We start from the raw sequence: 13,022 nt of genomic DNA, 5'->3' as shown, positions 1-13,022 counted from the left end.
CCCCAACAGACACCAGTCACCCACCCACACCATCCCCTCCTCACAATACCCACCCCCCAACAGACACCAGTCACCCACCCACACCATCCCCTCCTCACAATACCCACCCCCCAACAGACACCAGTCACCCACACCATCCCCTCCTCACAATACCCACCCCCCAACAGACACCAGCACCCACACCATCCCCTCCTCACAATACCCACCCCCCAACAGACACCAGTCACCCACCCACACCATCCCCTCCTCACAATACCCACCCCCCAACAGGCACCAGTCACCCACCCACACCATCCCCTCCTCACAATACCCACCCCCCCCAACAGACACCAGTCACCCACCCACACCATCCCCTCCTCACAATACCCACCCCCCAACAGACACCAGTCACCCACCCACACCATCCCCTCCTCACAATACCCACCCCCCCACAGACACCATCACCCACACCATCCCCTCCTCACAATACCCACCCCCCAACAGACACCAGTCACCCACCCACACCATCCCCTCCTCACAATACCCACCCCCCAACAGACACCAGTCACCCACCCACACCATCCCCTCCTCACAATACCCACCCCCCCCACAGACACCATCACCCACACCATCCCCTCCTCACAATACCCACCCCCCCACAGACACCAGTCACCCACCCACACCATCCCCTCCTCACAATACCCACCCCCCAACAGACACCAGTCACCCACCCACACCATCCCCTCCTCACAATACCCACCCCCCAACAGGCACCATCACCCACACCATCCCCTCCTCACAATACCCACCCCCCCACAGACACCAGTCACCCACCCACACCATCCCCTCCTCACAATACCCACCCCCCAACAGACACCAGTCACCCACCCACACCATCCCCTCCTCACAATACCCACCCCCCAACAGGCACCAGTCACCCACCCACACCATCCCCTCCTCACAATACCCACCCCCCCACAGACACCATCATCCACACCATCCCCTCCTCACAATACCCACCCCCAACAGACACCAGTCACCCACCCACACCATCCCCTCCTCACAATACCCACCCCCAACAGGCACCAGCACCCACACCATCCCCTCCTCACAATACCCACCCCCCAACAGACACCAGTCACCCACACCTGTCACGTTCGTCGTAAGGATGGGACCAAAACACAGCGGGAATGTGAATACTCATCTTCTTTATTACGAAGAAAACCAAAACAAACACTTAATCAAAAAACAACGACAAAAATCAGTCCTGTGAGGCACACAGCTACACACGGAACAACTACCCACAAATCCCAATGAACAAACACCCCTACTAAATAGGACCTTCAATTAGAGGCAACGAGGAACAGCTGCCTCCAATTGAAGGTCAACCCAATAAACTAAACATAGAAATAGAAAAACTAGAACGAACATAGAAATATACTAACATAGAACATTAACCAAAAAAACCCGAAACACATAAAACAAATACCCCCCTGCCACGTCCTGACCAAACTACAATAACAAATAACCCTTTTACTGGTCAGGACGTAACAACACCATCCCATCCCTTCCTTACTAATACCTCCTCTTTTCCAATTTAGACTTCAAACTTTTCAGGAGCAATAATCAACTAAGCATCCATAATAACTACAGTAGAAATTGTAGCCTTCTTGACAACAAAACACGGACTGTGTTATTGCTCCAGTATTCACTCATTATAGAGTCATGGAAAGATTTAGCAAAGGTGACTTAACTAGTTCCCTGGTGCTGAGCTTGAAGTTAATGTCTTTGCAGATGTTGATGGTATCAGACTCTGTAAATAGAACACATAGGCCAGTCACGTTAGCCTCTGCCGGTAGCTAGTTTCCTAGCTAGCTAACGGTTAGATACGGCCCGCTAGGCTAACGTAAACCTAACGTAGCTTAAGTTAGCTAGCAAAGTTAGCTAGCTAACGGTTAGATACGGCCTGGTAGGCTAACGTAAACCTAACGTAGCTTAAGTTAGCTAGCAAAGTTAGCCAGCTAACGGTTAGATACGGCCTGGTAGGCTAACGTAAACCTAACGTAGCTTAAGTTGTTGGGCATCCGAGTTGGGCATCTCCGGCGCGGCCCACGCTTGGATTGCGTCCTACCTGACAGGTCGCTCCTACCAGGTGGCGTGGCGAGAATCTGTCTCCGCACCACGTGCTCTCACCACTGGTGTCCCCCAGGGCTCTGTTCTAGGCTCTCTGCTATTCTCGCTATACACCAAGTCACTTGGCTCTGTCATATCCTCACATGGTCTCTCCTATCATTGCTATGCAGACGACACACAATTAATCTTCTCCTTTCCACCTTCTGATAACCAGGTGGCGAATCGCATGTCTGCATGTCTGGCAGACATATCAGTGTGGATGACGGATCACCACCTCAAGCTGAACCTCGGCAAGACGGAGCTGCTTTTCCTCCCGGGGAAGGACTGCCTGTTCCATGATCTCGCCATCACGGTTGACAACTCCATTGTGTCCTCCTCCCAGAGTGCTAAGAACCTTGGCGTGACCCTGGACAACACCCTGTCGTTCTCCACTAACATAAAGGCGGTGACCCGATCCTGTAGGTTCATGCTCTACAACATTCGCAGAGTACGACCCTGCCTCACACAGGAAGCGGTGCAGGTCCTAATCCAGGCACTTGTCATCTCCCGTCTGGATTACTGCAACTCGCTGTTGGCTGGGCTCCCTGCCTGTGCCATTAAACCCCTACAACTGATCCAGAACGCCGCAGCCCGTCTGGTGTTCAACCTTCCCAAGTTCTCTCACGTCACCCCGCTCCTCCGCTCTCTCCACTGGCTTCCAGTTGAAGCTCGCATCCGCTACAAGACCATGGTGCTTGCCTACGGAGCCGTGAGGGGAACGGCACCTCCGTACCTTCAGGCTCTGATCAGGCCCTACACCCAAACGAGGGCACTGCGCTCATCCACCTCTGGCCTGCTGGCCCCCCTACCTCTGAGGAAGCAAAACTGTTCGCTGCTCTGGCACCCCTATGGTGGAACAAGCTCCCTCACGACGCCAGGACAGCGGAGTCAATCACCACCTTCCGGAGACACCTGAAACCCCACCTCTTCAAGGAATACCTGGGATAGGATAAAGTAATCCTTCTAACCCCCCCCCTTAAATGATTTAGATGCACTATTGTAAAGTGGTTGTTCCACTGGATATTATAGGTGAATGCACCAATTTGTAAGTCGCTCTGGATAAGAGCGTCTGCTAAATGACTTAAATGTAAATGTAAATGTAGTATTTGTCATCCTTCCTTCCTGTAGTATTTGTCATCCTTCCTTCCTGTCGTATTTGTCATCCTACCTTCCTTCCTGTCGTATTTGTCATCCTTCCTTCCTGTAGTATTTGTCATCCTTCCTTCCTGTGGTATTTGTCATCCTTCCTTCCTGTAGTATTTGTCATCCTTCCTTCCTGTAGTAAATTACACTAGATAGAAGGAAGGTTAGCCGCTGTGTGTCTGTCATGTGTTTGCCTCCCATGACAATGATAACATCATGTGTTCTGTGTGTATGTTGATAACATAAAAAATACAAATAAACTTTTATTTAACTAGGCAAGACATTTAAGAACAAATGATTATTTTCAATGACAGCCTAGGAACAGGGGGTTAACTGTCTTGTTCAGGGGGCAGAACAACATATTTTTACCTTGTCAGCTCGGGGATTCGATCTAGCAAAATTAAGGTTACTGGCCGAATAAACAATAGTTTAATATTCCAAGAAGCGACTGTGCTCATGGGGACCTCTAATGCTGCAGAAATGTTTTGGTACCCTTCCCCAGATCTGTGCCTCGACATAATCCTGTCTCGGGGCTCTACGGACAATTCCTTTAACCTCAAGGCTTGGTTTTTGCTCTGACATGCACTGTAAGACCTTATATAGACAGGTGTGTGCCTTTCCAAATCATGACCAATCAATTGAATTTACCACAAGTGGACTCATAGCAAAGGGTCTGAATTCTTATGTAAATAAGGTCGTTTTTTATTTATATTTTTTGTTATTATGGCGTATTGTGTGTAGATTGATGAGGAGCAATTAAAAGGGATTTTGACCAATCGTGAAGGAGAGACCTTCACTTGGACTAGACTCATGTCAGTGAGAAAACCTTCTTGGCAGTGCCAAGGAAAACAAAAAATAGAAAAGGAATATCCAGTCTACTTATTCTACCTTTAAGTTGACTCTCATCTCTGCTGCAGAGCAATAGGAGAGATGGGGCCTGCTTGGCATAAAAACCTCACTGGAAAGACCCAAAGACAAGGAATACAAAAGGCCGTATGCCTTACCAGTCTATGCATTTTACATGTACGTCTTTTGAACTCAAACATTGCCATTTAAAGCATTACCCATGCACTCTCTTCTGAGCTGATCAATAATGCATCTGATATGTTCACGTCTTGAAAGGTTCTGATTGATTTTCACATACCTTGTATTCTACTATCGATTTCTCCATGGTTCACCGTTTTCTGTAGGGAGATCACCTTTTTTCAAATGTCTATAATGTCAGACTGCCTTTCCAATCAAGATGTCTAACAGATATTCAAGCGTTTGCTGCACCGGACACTGGCCTGGTAGTAACATACTGTACGAAGACATTTACACCGGACACTGGGCTCGTAATAACATACTGTATAAAGACATTTACACTGGACACTGGCCTGGTAATAACATACTGTATAAAGACATTTACACCGGACACTGGGCTCGTAATAACATACTGTATAAAGACATTTACACTGGACACTGGCCTGGTAATAACATACTGCCAGGGTTGTGGGAATCGAACCCACAACCCTGGCGTTGCAAACACCATGCTCTACCAACTGAGCTACAGGGAAGACTCTCTAGCCCTCTCCTCTCTAGCCCTCTACTCTCTAGCCCTCTCCTCTCTAGCCCTCTCCTCTCTAGCCCTGTCCTCTCTCCTCTCTAGCACCCCCCTCTCTAGCACTCTCCTCTCTAGCCTCTCTCCTCTCTAGCCCTGTCCTCTCTCATCTCTCCTCTCTAGCCCTCTCCTCTCTCCTCTCTAGCCTCTCTCCTTTCTAGCCCTCTCCCCTCTAGCCCTGTCCTCTCTCATCTCTCATCCCTAGCCCTCTCCTCTCTCCTCTCTAGCCCTCTCCTCTATGTCCTTCTCCTCTCTAGCCCTCTACTCTCTAGTTCTATTCTCTCCTCTCTAGCCCTCTACTCTCTAGCCCTCTCCTCTCTCCTCAATTGCACCACCCAGGGAGAATTGTAACAAGTACATTTCTTTCAGTTTTTTTTGTTGAAATATTGTGTGTGATGAAATAAGATTTGGACATTGTTATTGTTAGCGATAATATTCATTATTCAATTCTCTGTTTTCTCCTCTCTTTGTCTCTCTCTCTCTGTGTCTCTCCCTCTCTGTCTTTCTCTCTTTAGCTCTGAGAGATAACCGCATAGAGCTGGTGAGGGCGTCGTGGTCCGAGCTGACCATCAGTATCAACGAGATCACACTGGCTGACGAAGGGATGTACACCTGTTCTCTGTTCACCATGCCTGTCAAGACCGCCAAGGCCTACCTTACTGTACTGGGTGAGAACATAGTACACACAGGAATACAATACTCACAGGAGCACACACACACACACACACAGTGTTTCCATAGAGTTTTCATCTATATTTTTCATAGCTGTCTGTTTTGCCACCACAAACCGATGCTGGCATTAAGACCTCACTCAACCAGCTGCATAGGGTCATAAGCAAGCAAGAAAATGCTCATCCAGAGGTGGCGCTCCTAGCGGCCGGGGACTTTAACTTCTTATGAGTACTTGGGACGGTAGCGTCCTACCTGGCCAACATCCAGTGAAATTGCAGAGCGCGAAATTCAAAAATACTCAATTCAAATATTTAACATTCTTGAAAATATATGTGTTATACATCAAAATAAAGCTTAACTTCTTGTTAATCCAGCCGCTGTGTCAGATTTCAAAAAGGCTTTACGGTGAAAGCACACGATGCAATTATCTGAGGACAGCGCCCCACCATACAAACACATGAAAATCATATTTCAACCAGGCAGGTGCGACACAAAAGTCAGAATTAGCGATATAAAAAATTCCTTACCTTTGATGATAAATGTTTGTTTTGTTCGATAAAGTCCCTCTTTATATCCAAAAATATTTGTTTTGTTGGCGCGTTTTTTGCAGTAATCCAATAGCTCACAACAGGCAGACGAAAAATCCAAATAGTGTCCGTAAAGTTCGTAGAAACATGTCAAACGATGTTTATATTCAACCTCAGGTTGTTTTTAGCCTAAATAATTGATAATATTTCAACCGGACAATAGCGTCGTCAATATAAAAGAAAAACAAGAAAGGTGCGCTCCCGGTCGTGCGCAGGAAAACAGGTCTGGCGACTTCCCAGGGTCCACTCACTCAAAGTGGTCTTACTCCCTCATTTGTCAGAATACAAGCCTGAAACAATTTCTAAAGACTGTTGCCATCTAGTGGAAGCCATAGGAAGTGCAATTTGAGTCCTAAGTCAATGGATACTGTAATGGCATTCAATAGAAAACTACAAACATAAAATAATCGCACTTCCTGGATGGATTCTTTTCAGGTTTCCGCCTGCCATATCAGTTCTGTTATACTCACAGACATTATTTTAACAGATTTGGAAACTGAGTGTTTTCTATCCAAATATATCAATTATATGCATATCCTAGCTTCTGGGCCTGAGTAGCAGGCAGTTTACTTTGGGCACACTTTTCATCCGGAGGTGCCCCCTACCAAAGTGATGTTAGCTCTATATTTTGGTGTAAATCTGTATACCTAGACTATGTTTTTGCTTTTCCTGATTTAGTCACCATAATTTAAATATATAAAATTGCTGAAAATGCTCTTGATCATATATTGCTATGCGTAACACTTCTTCAAGTAAGATTTTCAATGGCGAATGAACCTCTTTACGCCCGAGTTTACGACAAAGGCTGGTCTTCCAACATATAACCATTACATATTGCCGTTTACCTCAGCTCATTGGCTATGTTCCAAGCTAGATTTCAAGAGGATCAGTGGTCATTGGACCAAAAGACAGTCAATCAACAACACACCGGTCAATTCATTGGTGCAAAATGAGGTCATTGATTGGTGTCTTCATATCGGTTTGTTTCGGTCAATACGTCCCGCAAAAAGAACCAAGTGTGGTTGTGTTACTAACAAGCAGAGGATTGTAATGAAACCAACCATGACTGGATAAACGTTGGTTTAGTATAATAAAAAAAAGTTATTATTACATTGAATGTTTTGTTGAAAGTTGAATGAGACGGAATTCACGACACAAGCGATTTACAAATGTTTCGTGTTAGGCTAGAAAAATGGATTTTATAAAAGAAAATGAACATTCATTGTGTAGCTGGGGACCCTTGGCATTGCCACCAGAGGAAGATCTTCAAAGGTAAGTGATTTTATTTTATAGCTATTTCTGACTTTCGTGACACCACTGCCTGGTATGAAAATGTTTGTAATGCTTTTGTATGCTGGGCGCTGTCCTCAGATAATCACATGGTGTGCTTTCGCCGTAAAGTCGTTTTGAAATCTGACATAGCGGCTGGATTAACAAGAAGTTAAGCTTTTTACTGATGTATAACACTTGTACTTTCATGAATGTTTAATATTATGAATTTTGTATTTTGAATTTCGCGCTCTGCAATTTCACCGGATGTTGGGCAGGTGTGACGCTAGCGTCCCACCTACCCCAAAGAGGTTTAAAAGTCATTTTTCAACCACTCCACACATTTCTTGCCAATGCAGGCAAACTGAAATCCGTCTTTTTGTAACTAGAGGCAAAACAACTCTAGATCCCTTTTAGAAATCTGACCATAACTCATCCTGCTTGCAAGGAAAAACTCAAACAGGATGTACCACTTGCTCAATACAGAAGTGGTCAGATGAAGCAGATGCTAAACTACATGACTGTTTCAGCACAGACTGGAATATGTTCCAGGATTCATCCGATGGCATTGACGAGTACATCACACAGTCACCAGTTTCATTAATAAGTGCATCGACGATGTCGTCCCCACATTGACCGTACGTACATATCCCAACCAGAAGCCATGGGTTACATGCAACATCCGCACCTAGCTAAAGGCTAGAAACTACTGCTTTCAAGGAGCGGGACACTAAAACGAAAGCTTCTAAGAAATTCTGCTGCGTCCTCTGACGAACCATCAAACATGCAAAGCATCTAAGATCGAATCATACTACTCCGGCTCTGACATTCGTCGGATGTGGCAGCAAACTATCACGGACTACACAAGGAAACCCAGCCGCGAGCTGCCCAATGACGCGAGCCTACCAGACGAGTTAAATATCTTCTATGCTCGTTTCAAGGCAAGCAACACTGAACCATGCATGAGAGCACCAGCTGTTTCGGACGACTGTGTGATCACGCTCTCCGTAGCCGATATGACGGAGACCTGTAAACAGGTTAACTTCTCTAGGGCCAGTGGGACGATTTCGTCCCACCTACGTAACAGCCAGTGGAATCCCGTGGCGCGTTATTCAAATACCTTAGAAATGCTATTACTTCAATTTCTCAAACATATGACTATTTTACACCATTTTAAAGACAAGACTCTCGTTAATCTAACCACACTGTCCGATTTCAAAAAGGCTTTACAACGAAAGCAAAACATTAGATTATGTCAGCAGAGTACCCAGCCAGAAATAATCAGACACCCATTTTTCAAGCTAGCATATAATGTCACATAAACCCAAACCACAGCTAAATGCAGCACTAACCTTTGATGATCTTCATCAGATGACAATCTTAGGACATTATGTTATACAATACATGCATGTTTTGTTCAATCAAGTTCATATTTATATCAAAAACCAGCTTTTTACATTAGCATGTGACGTTCAGAACTAGCATACACCTGCAAACTTCCGGTGAATTTACTAAATTACTCACGATAAACGTTCACAAAAAAAGTAACAATTATTTTAAGAATTATAGATACAGAACTCCTCTATGCACTCGCTATGTCCGATTTTAAAATAGCTTTTCGGTGAAAGCACATTTTGCAATATTCTCAGTAGATAGCCCGGCATCACAGGGCTAGCTATTTAGACACCCACCAAGTTTAGCCCTCACCAAAGTCAGATTTACTATAAGAAAAATGTTATTACCTTTGCTGTTCTTCGTCAGAATGCACTCCCAGGACTTCTACTTCAATAACAAATGTTGGTTTGGTTCAAAATAATCCATAGTTATGTTCAAATATCCTCTGTTTTGATCGTGCGTTCAAGACACTATCCGAAGTGTAAAGAAGGGTGATGCGCACGACGCGTTTCATGACAAAAAAATTCTAAATATTCCATTACCGTACTTGGAAGCATGTCAATCGCTCAATTTTTATGCAATTTTTCTCGTAAAAAAAGCGATAATATTCCGACCGGGAAAGCGTGTTTTAGTTCAAAGAGAGAGAAAATAAAAACATGGTGTCACCTTGTGCACGTGCCTCAGTCAGATTGTCCTCTGATAGACCACTTACCAAAGGCACTAATGTTTTTCAGCCAGGGGCTGGAATTACATCATTCAGCTTTTTCCTGGGTTCTGAGAGCCTATGGGAGCCGTAGGAAGTGTCACGTTACAGCAAAGATCCTCAGTTTTCAATAAAGAGAGTCAAGAAGAACAAGAACTTGTCAGACAGGCCACTTCCTGTAAGGAATCTTCTCAGGTTTTTGCCTGCCATATGAGTTCTGTTATACTCACAGACACCATTCAAACAGTTTTAGAAACTTTAGGGTGTTTTCTATCCAAAGCCAATAATTATATGCATATTCTAGTTTCTGGGCAGTAGTAATAACCAGATTACATCGGGTACGTTTTTTATCCGGCCGTGTAAATACTGCCCCTTAGCCCTAACAGGTTAACATTCACAAGATCGCAAGGCCAGACGGATTACCAGGACATGTAGTCAGAGCGTGCGCTGACCAGCTGACAAGTGTCTTCACTGACATTTTCAACATCTCTCTGACCCCTATAGCCAAGTTATCATGGACTCAGTACTGGTACCTTGTGTATATAACCAAGTTATCATGGACTCATTACTGGGACCTCATGTTTATAGCCAAGTTATCATTGACTCAGTACTGGTACTCTGTGTTTATAGCCAAGTTATCATTGACTCAGTACTGGTACTCTGTGTTTATAGCCAAGTTATCATGGACTCAGTACTGGTACTCTGTGTATATAGCCATGTTATCATTGACTCAGTACTGGTACCCTGTGTATATAGCCAAGTTATCATGGACTCAGTACTGGTACTCTGTGTATATAGCCAAGTTATCATGGACTCAGTACTGGTACTCTGTGTATATAGCCATGTTATCATTGACTCAGTACTGGTACCCTGTGTATATAGCCAAGTTATCATGGACTCAGTACTGGTACTCTGTGTATATAGCCATGTTATCATTGACTCTGTACTGGTACTCTGTGTATATAGCCAAGTTATCATTGTCTCAGTACTGGTACTCTGTGTTTATAGCCATGTTATCATGGACTCAGTACTGGTACTCTGTGTATATAGCCAAGTTATCATGGACTCAGTACTGGTACTCTGTGTATATAGCCAAGTTATCATGGACTCAGTACTGGTACTCTGTGTATATAGCCAAGTTATCATGGACTCAGTACTGGTACTCTGTCTATATAGCCATGTTATCATTGACTCTGTACTGGTACCCTGTGTTTATTGCCAAGTTATCATGGACTCGGCTATATACACGAGGTACCAGTACCGAGTTATCATGGACTCGGTGCTCGCCCTCGTGTTTATAACCAGACACCTAGGTATTTATAGTTGTCGACATATTCTAGGTCGGAACCGTCCAGGGTGGTGATGCTAGCCGGGCGGGAAGGTGCGGGCAGCGAACGGTTTTGAAAAGCATGCATTTGGTTTTACTAGCGTTTAAGAGCAGTTGGAGGCCACGGAAGGAGTGTTGTATGGCATTGAAGCTCGTCTGGAGGTTTGTTAGCACAGTGTCCGAGGAAGGGCCAGAGGTATACAGAATGGTGTCGTCTGCGTAGAGGTGGATCAGGGAATCGTTTAGGCCATTAGAACACTGTGAAGGCTGAAGCTCGTTTAGGCCATTAGAACACTGTGAAGGCTGAAGCTCGTTTAGGCCATTAGAACACTGTGAAGGCTGAAGCTCGTTTAGTCCATTAGAACACTGTGAAGGCTGAAGCTCGTTTAGGCCATTAGAACACTGTGAAGGCTGAAGCTCGTTTAGGCCATTAGAACACTGTGAAGGCTGAAGCTCGTTTAGGCCATTAGAACACTGTGAAGGCTGAAGCTCGTTTAGGCCATTAGAACACTGTGAAGGCTGAAGCTCGTTTAGTCCATTAGAACACTGTGAAGGCTGAAGCTCGTTTAGGCCATTAGAACACTGTGAAGGCTGAAGCTCGTTTAGGCCATTAGAACACTGTGAAGGCTGAAGCTCGTTTAGGCCATTAGAACACTGTGAAGGCTGAAGCTCGTTTAGGCCATTAGAACACTGTGAAGGCTGAAGCTCGTTTAGGCCATTAGAACACTGTGAAGGCTGAAGCTCGTTTAGGCCATTAGAACACTGTGTGTGTCAACAACAATGTTAACAGCATTAAAGACTGCTCAATGAGGACACACACACACACACACACACACACACACACACACACACACACACACACACACACACACACACACACACACACACACACACACACACACACACACACACACACACACTCTCAAAGAGGATACAGACATAATTAGGTTACAATACTTAGCCATATTTAATGGACCAAACCGAGAGAGCCAGAGAGAGATTTAATTAATGCATAAACAGTCTGAATTCAAGCCAGATCACTCAAGATTGACTTTTAAATTGGACGTCAGGAAATGCGTTCAAAACCGGCCACTAAGGGCAACATTGAGTGCTATTATCATCAAGTAATAGAGTTTTGCGATGTGGAGTGGGGTGGAGGATGGGTGTAATCCAATCAAACACACTCAAAAAAGGACAGAATTAAGTTACAGTACTGAACCAGTGGTGGAAAAGTACTCAATTTGTCATAAAAAAAAGTCACCCGGTAAAATATTTCTTGAGTAAAACTCTAAAAGTATTTGGTTTAAAATGTACTTAAGTATCAAAAGTAAAAGTATAATCCATTTCAAATTCTGTATATTAACCCGACTGCACAATAAAAATGTTTTATTTTTATTGACGAACAGCCAGGGGCACACTCCAACACTCAGACATCATTTACAAATGAAATAGTCCCCAAGTTCAGAGAGAGTAGGGATGTAGTATTTTTGGGTGTCAGGGAAAATGTATGGACAAAAAAAAAAGTTAAGTATTTTCTTTTAGGAAATTAGTGAAGTAAAAGTAAAAGTTAGCAAAAATATAAATAGTAAAGTAAAGTACAGATACCACAAAAAAAACGACTCAAGTAGTACTTCAAAGTATTTTTACTTAATAAGTACTTTACACCACTGTACTGAACCATATATCATGTAACAAACAGAGAGAGAGACAGCAAGTGATTGAATTACTGCACAAACAGTCGGATTACATCTTAGGATGGGGGGGGGGGGTCAGTGCATCTTTCTGCTGTTGTCTGGGAATGTAATCCAGTATCATTCAGAACATCGTTCAGAACCCCATCTGTCCTGAACACATAAACAGACGCCTCACAAGTCCTCAACTAGCAGCTTCATGAAATAGTACCCCGCAAAAACACCAGCCTCAACGTCAACAGTGAAGAGGCGACTCCGGGATGCTGGCCTTCCAGGCAGAGTTCCTCTGTCCAGTGTCTGTGTTGTTTTCCCCATCTTAATCTTTTATTTTTATTGGCCAGTCTGAGATATGGCTTTTCTTTGCAACACTGCCTAGAAGGCCAGCATCCTCTTCACTGTTGACGTTTTGCGGGTACTATTTAATGAATCTGCCAGTTGAGGACCTGTGAGTTGTCTGTTTCTCAAACTAGACACGCTAATGTAC

The 13,022-nt window shown here is 44.4% G+C and overlaps 1 protein-coding gene across 3 annotated transcripts in view; it reads left to right on the top strand.

Moving 5' to 3' along the window:
• Nucleotides 1-13,022, top strand: part of LOC106604040 (cell adhesion molecule 2) — a 574,105-nt gene that overhangs the window by 423,834 nt on the left and 137,249 nt on the right. For all 3 annotated transcript variants that reach the window (XM_045717479.1, XM_045717480.1, XM_045717478.1), the window contains one exon: nt 5,410-5,562. In XM_045717479.1, coding sequence (XP_045573435.1) covers nt 5,410-5,562 — 153 coding nt within the window. The remainder of the gene's footprint in view (nt 1-5,409; nt 5,563-13,022) is intronic.

This window comes from Salmo salar, chromosome ssa04, assembly GCF_905237065.1.
Source record: "Salmo salar chromosome ssa04, Ssal_v3.1, whole genome shotgun sequence".
Classification (NCBI taxonomy): Eukaryota; Metazoa; Chordata; class Actinopteri; order Salmoniformes; family Salmonidae; genus Salmo; species Salmo salar.
The sequence above is the reverse complement of the archived record's forward strand: the minus strand, read 5'-3'. Positions and strand labels throughout refer to the sequence as shown.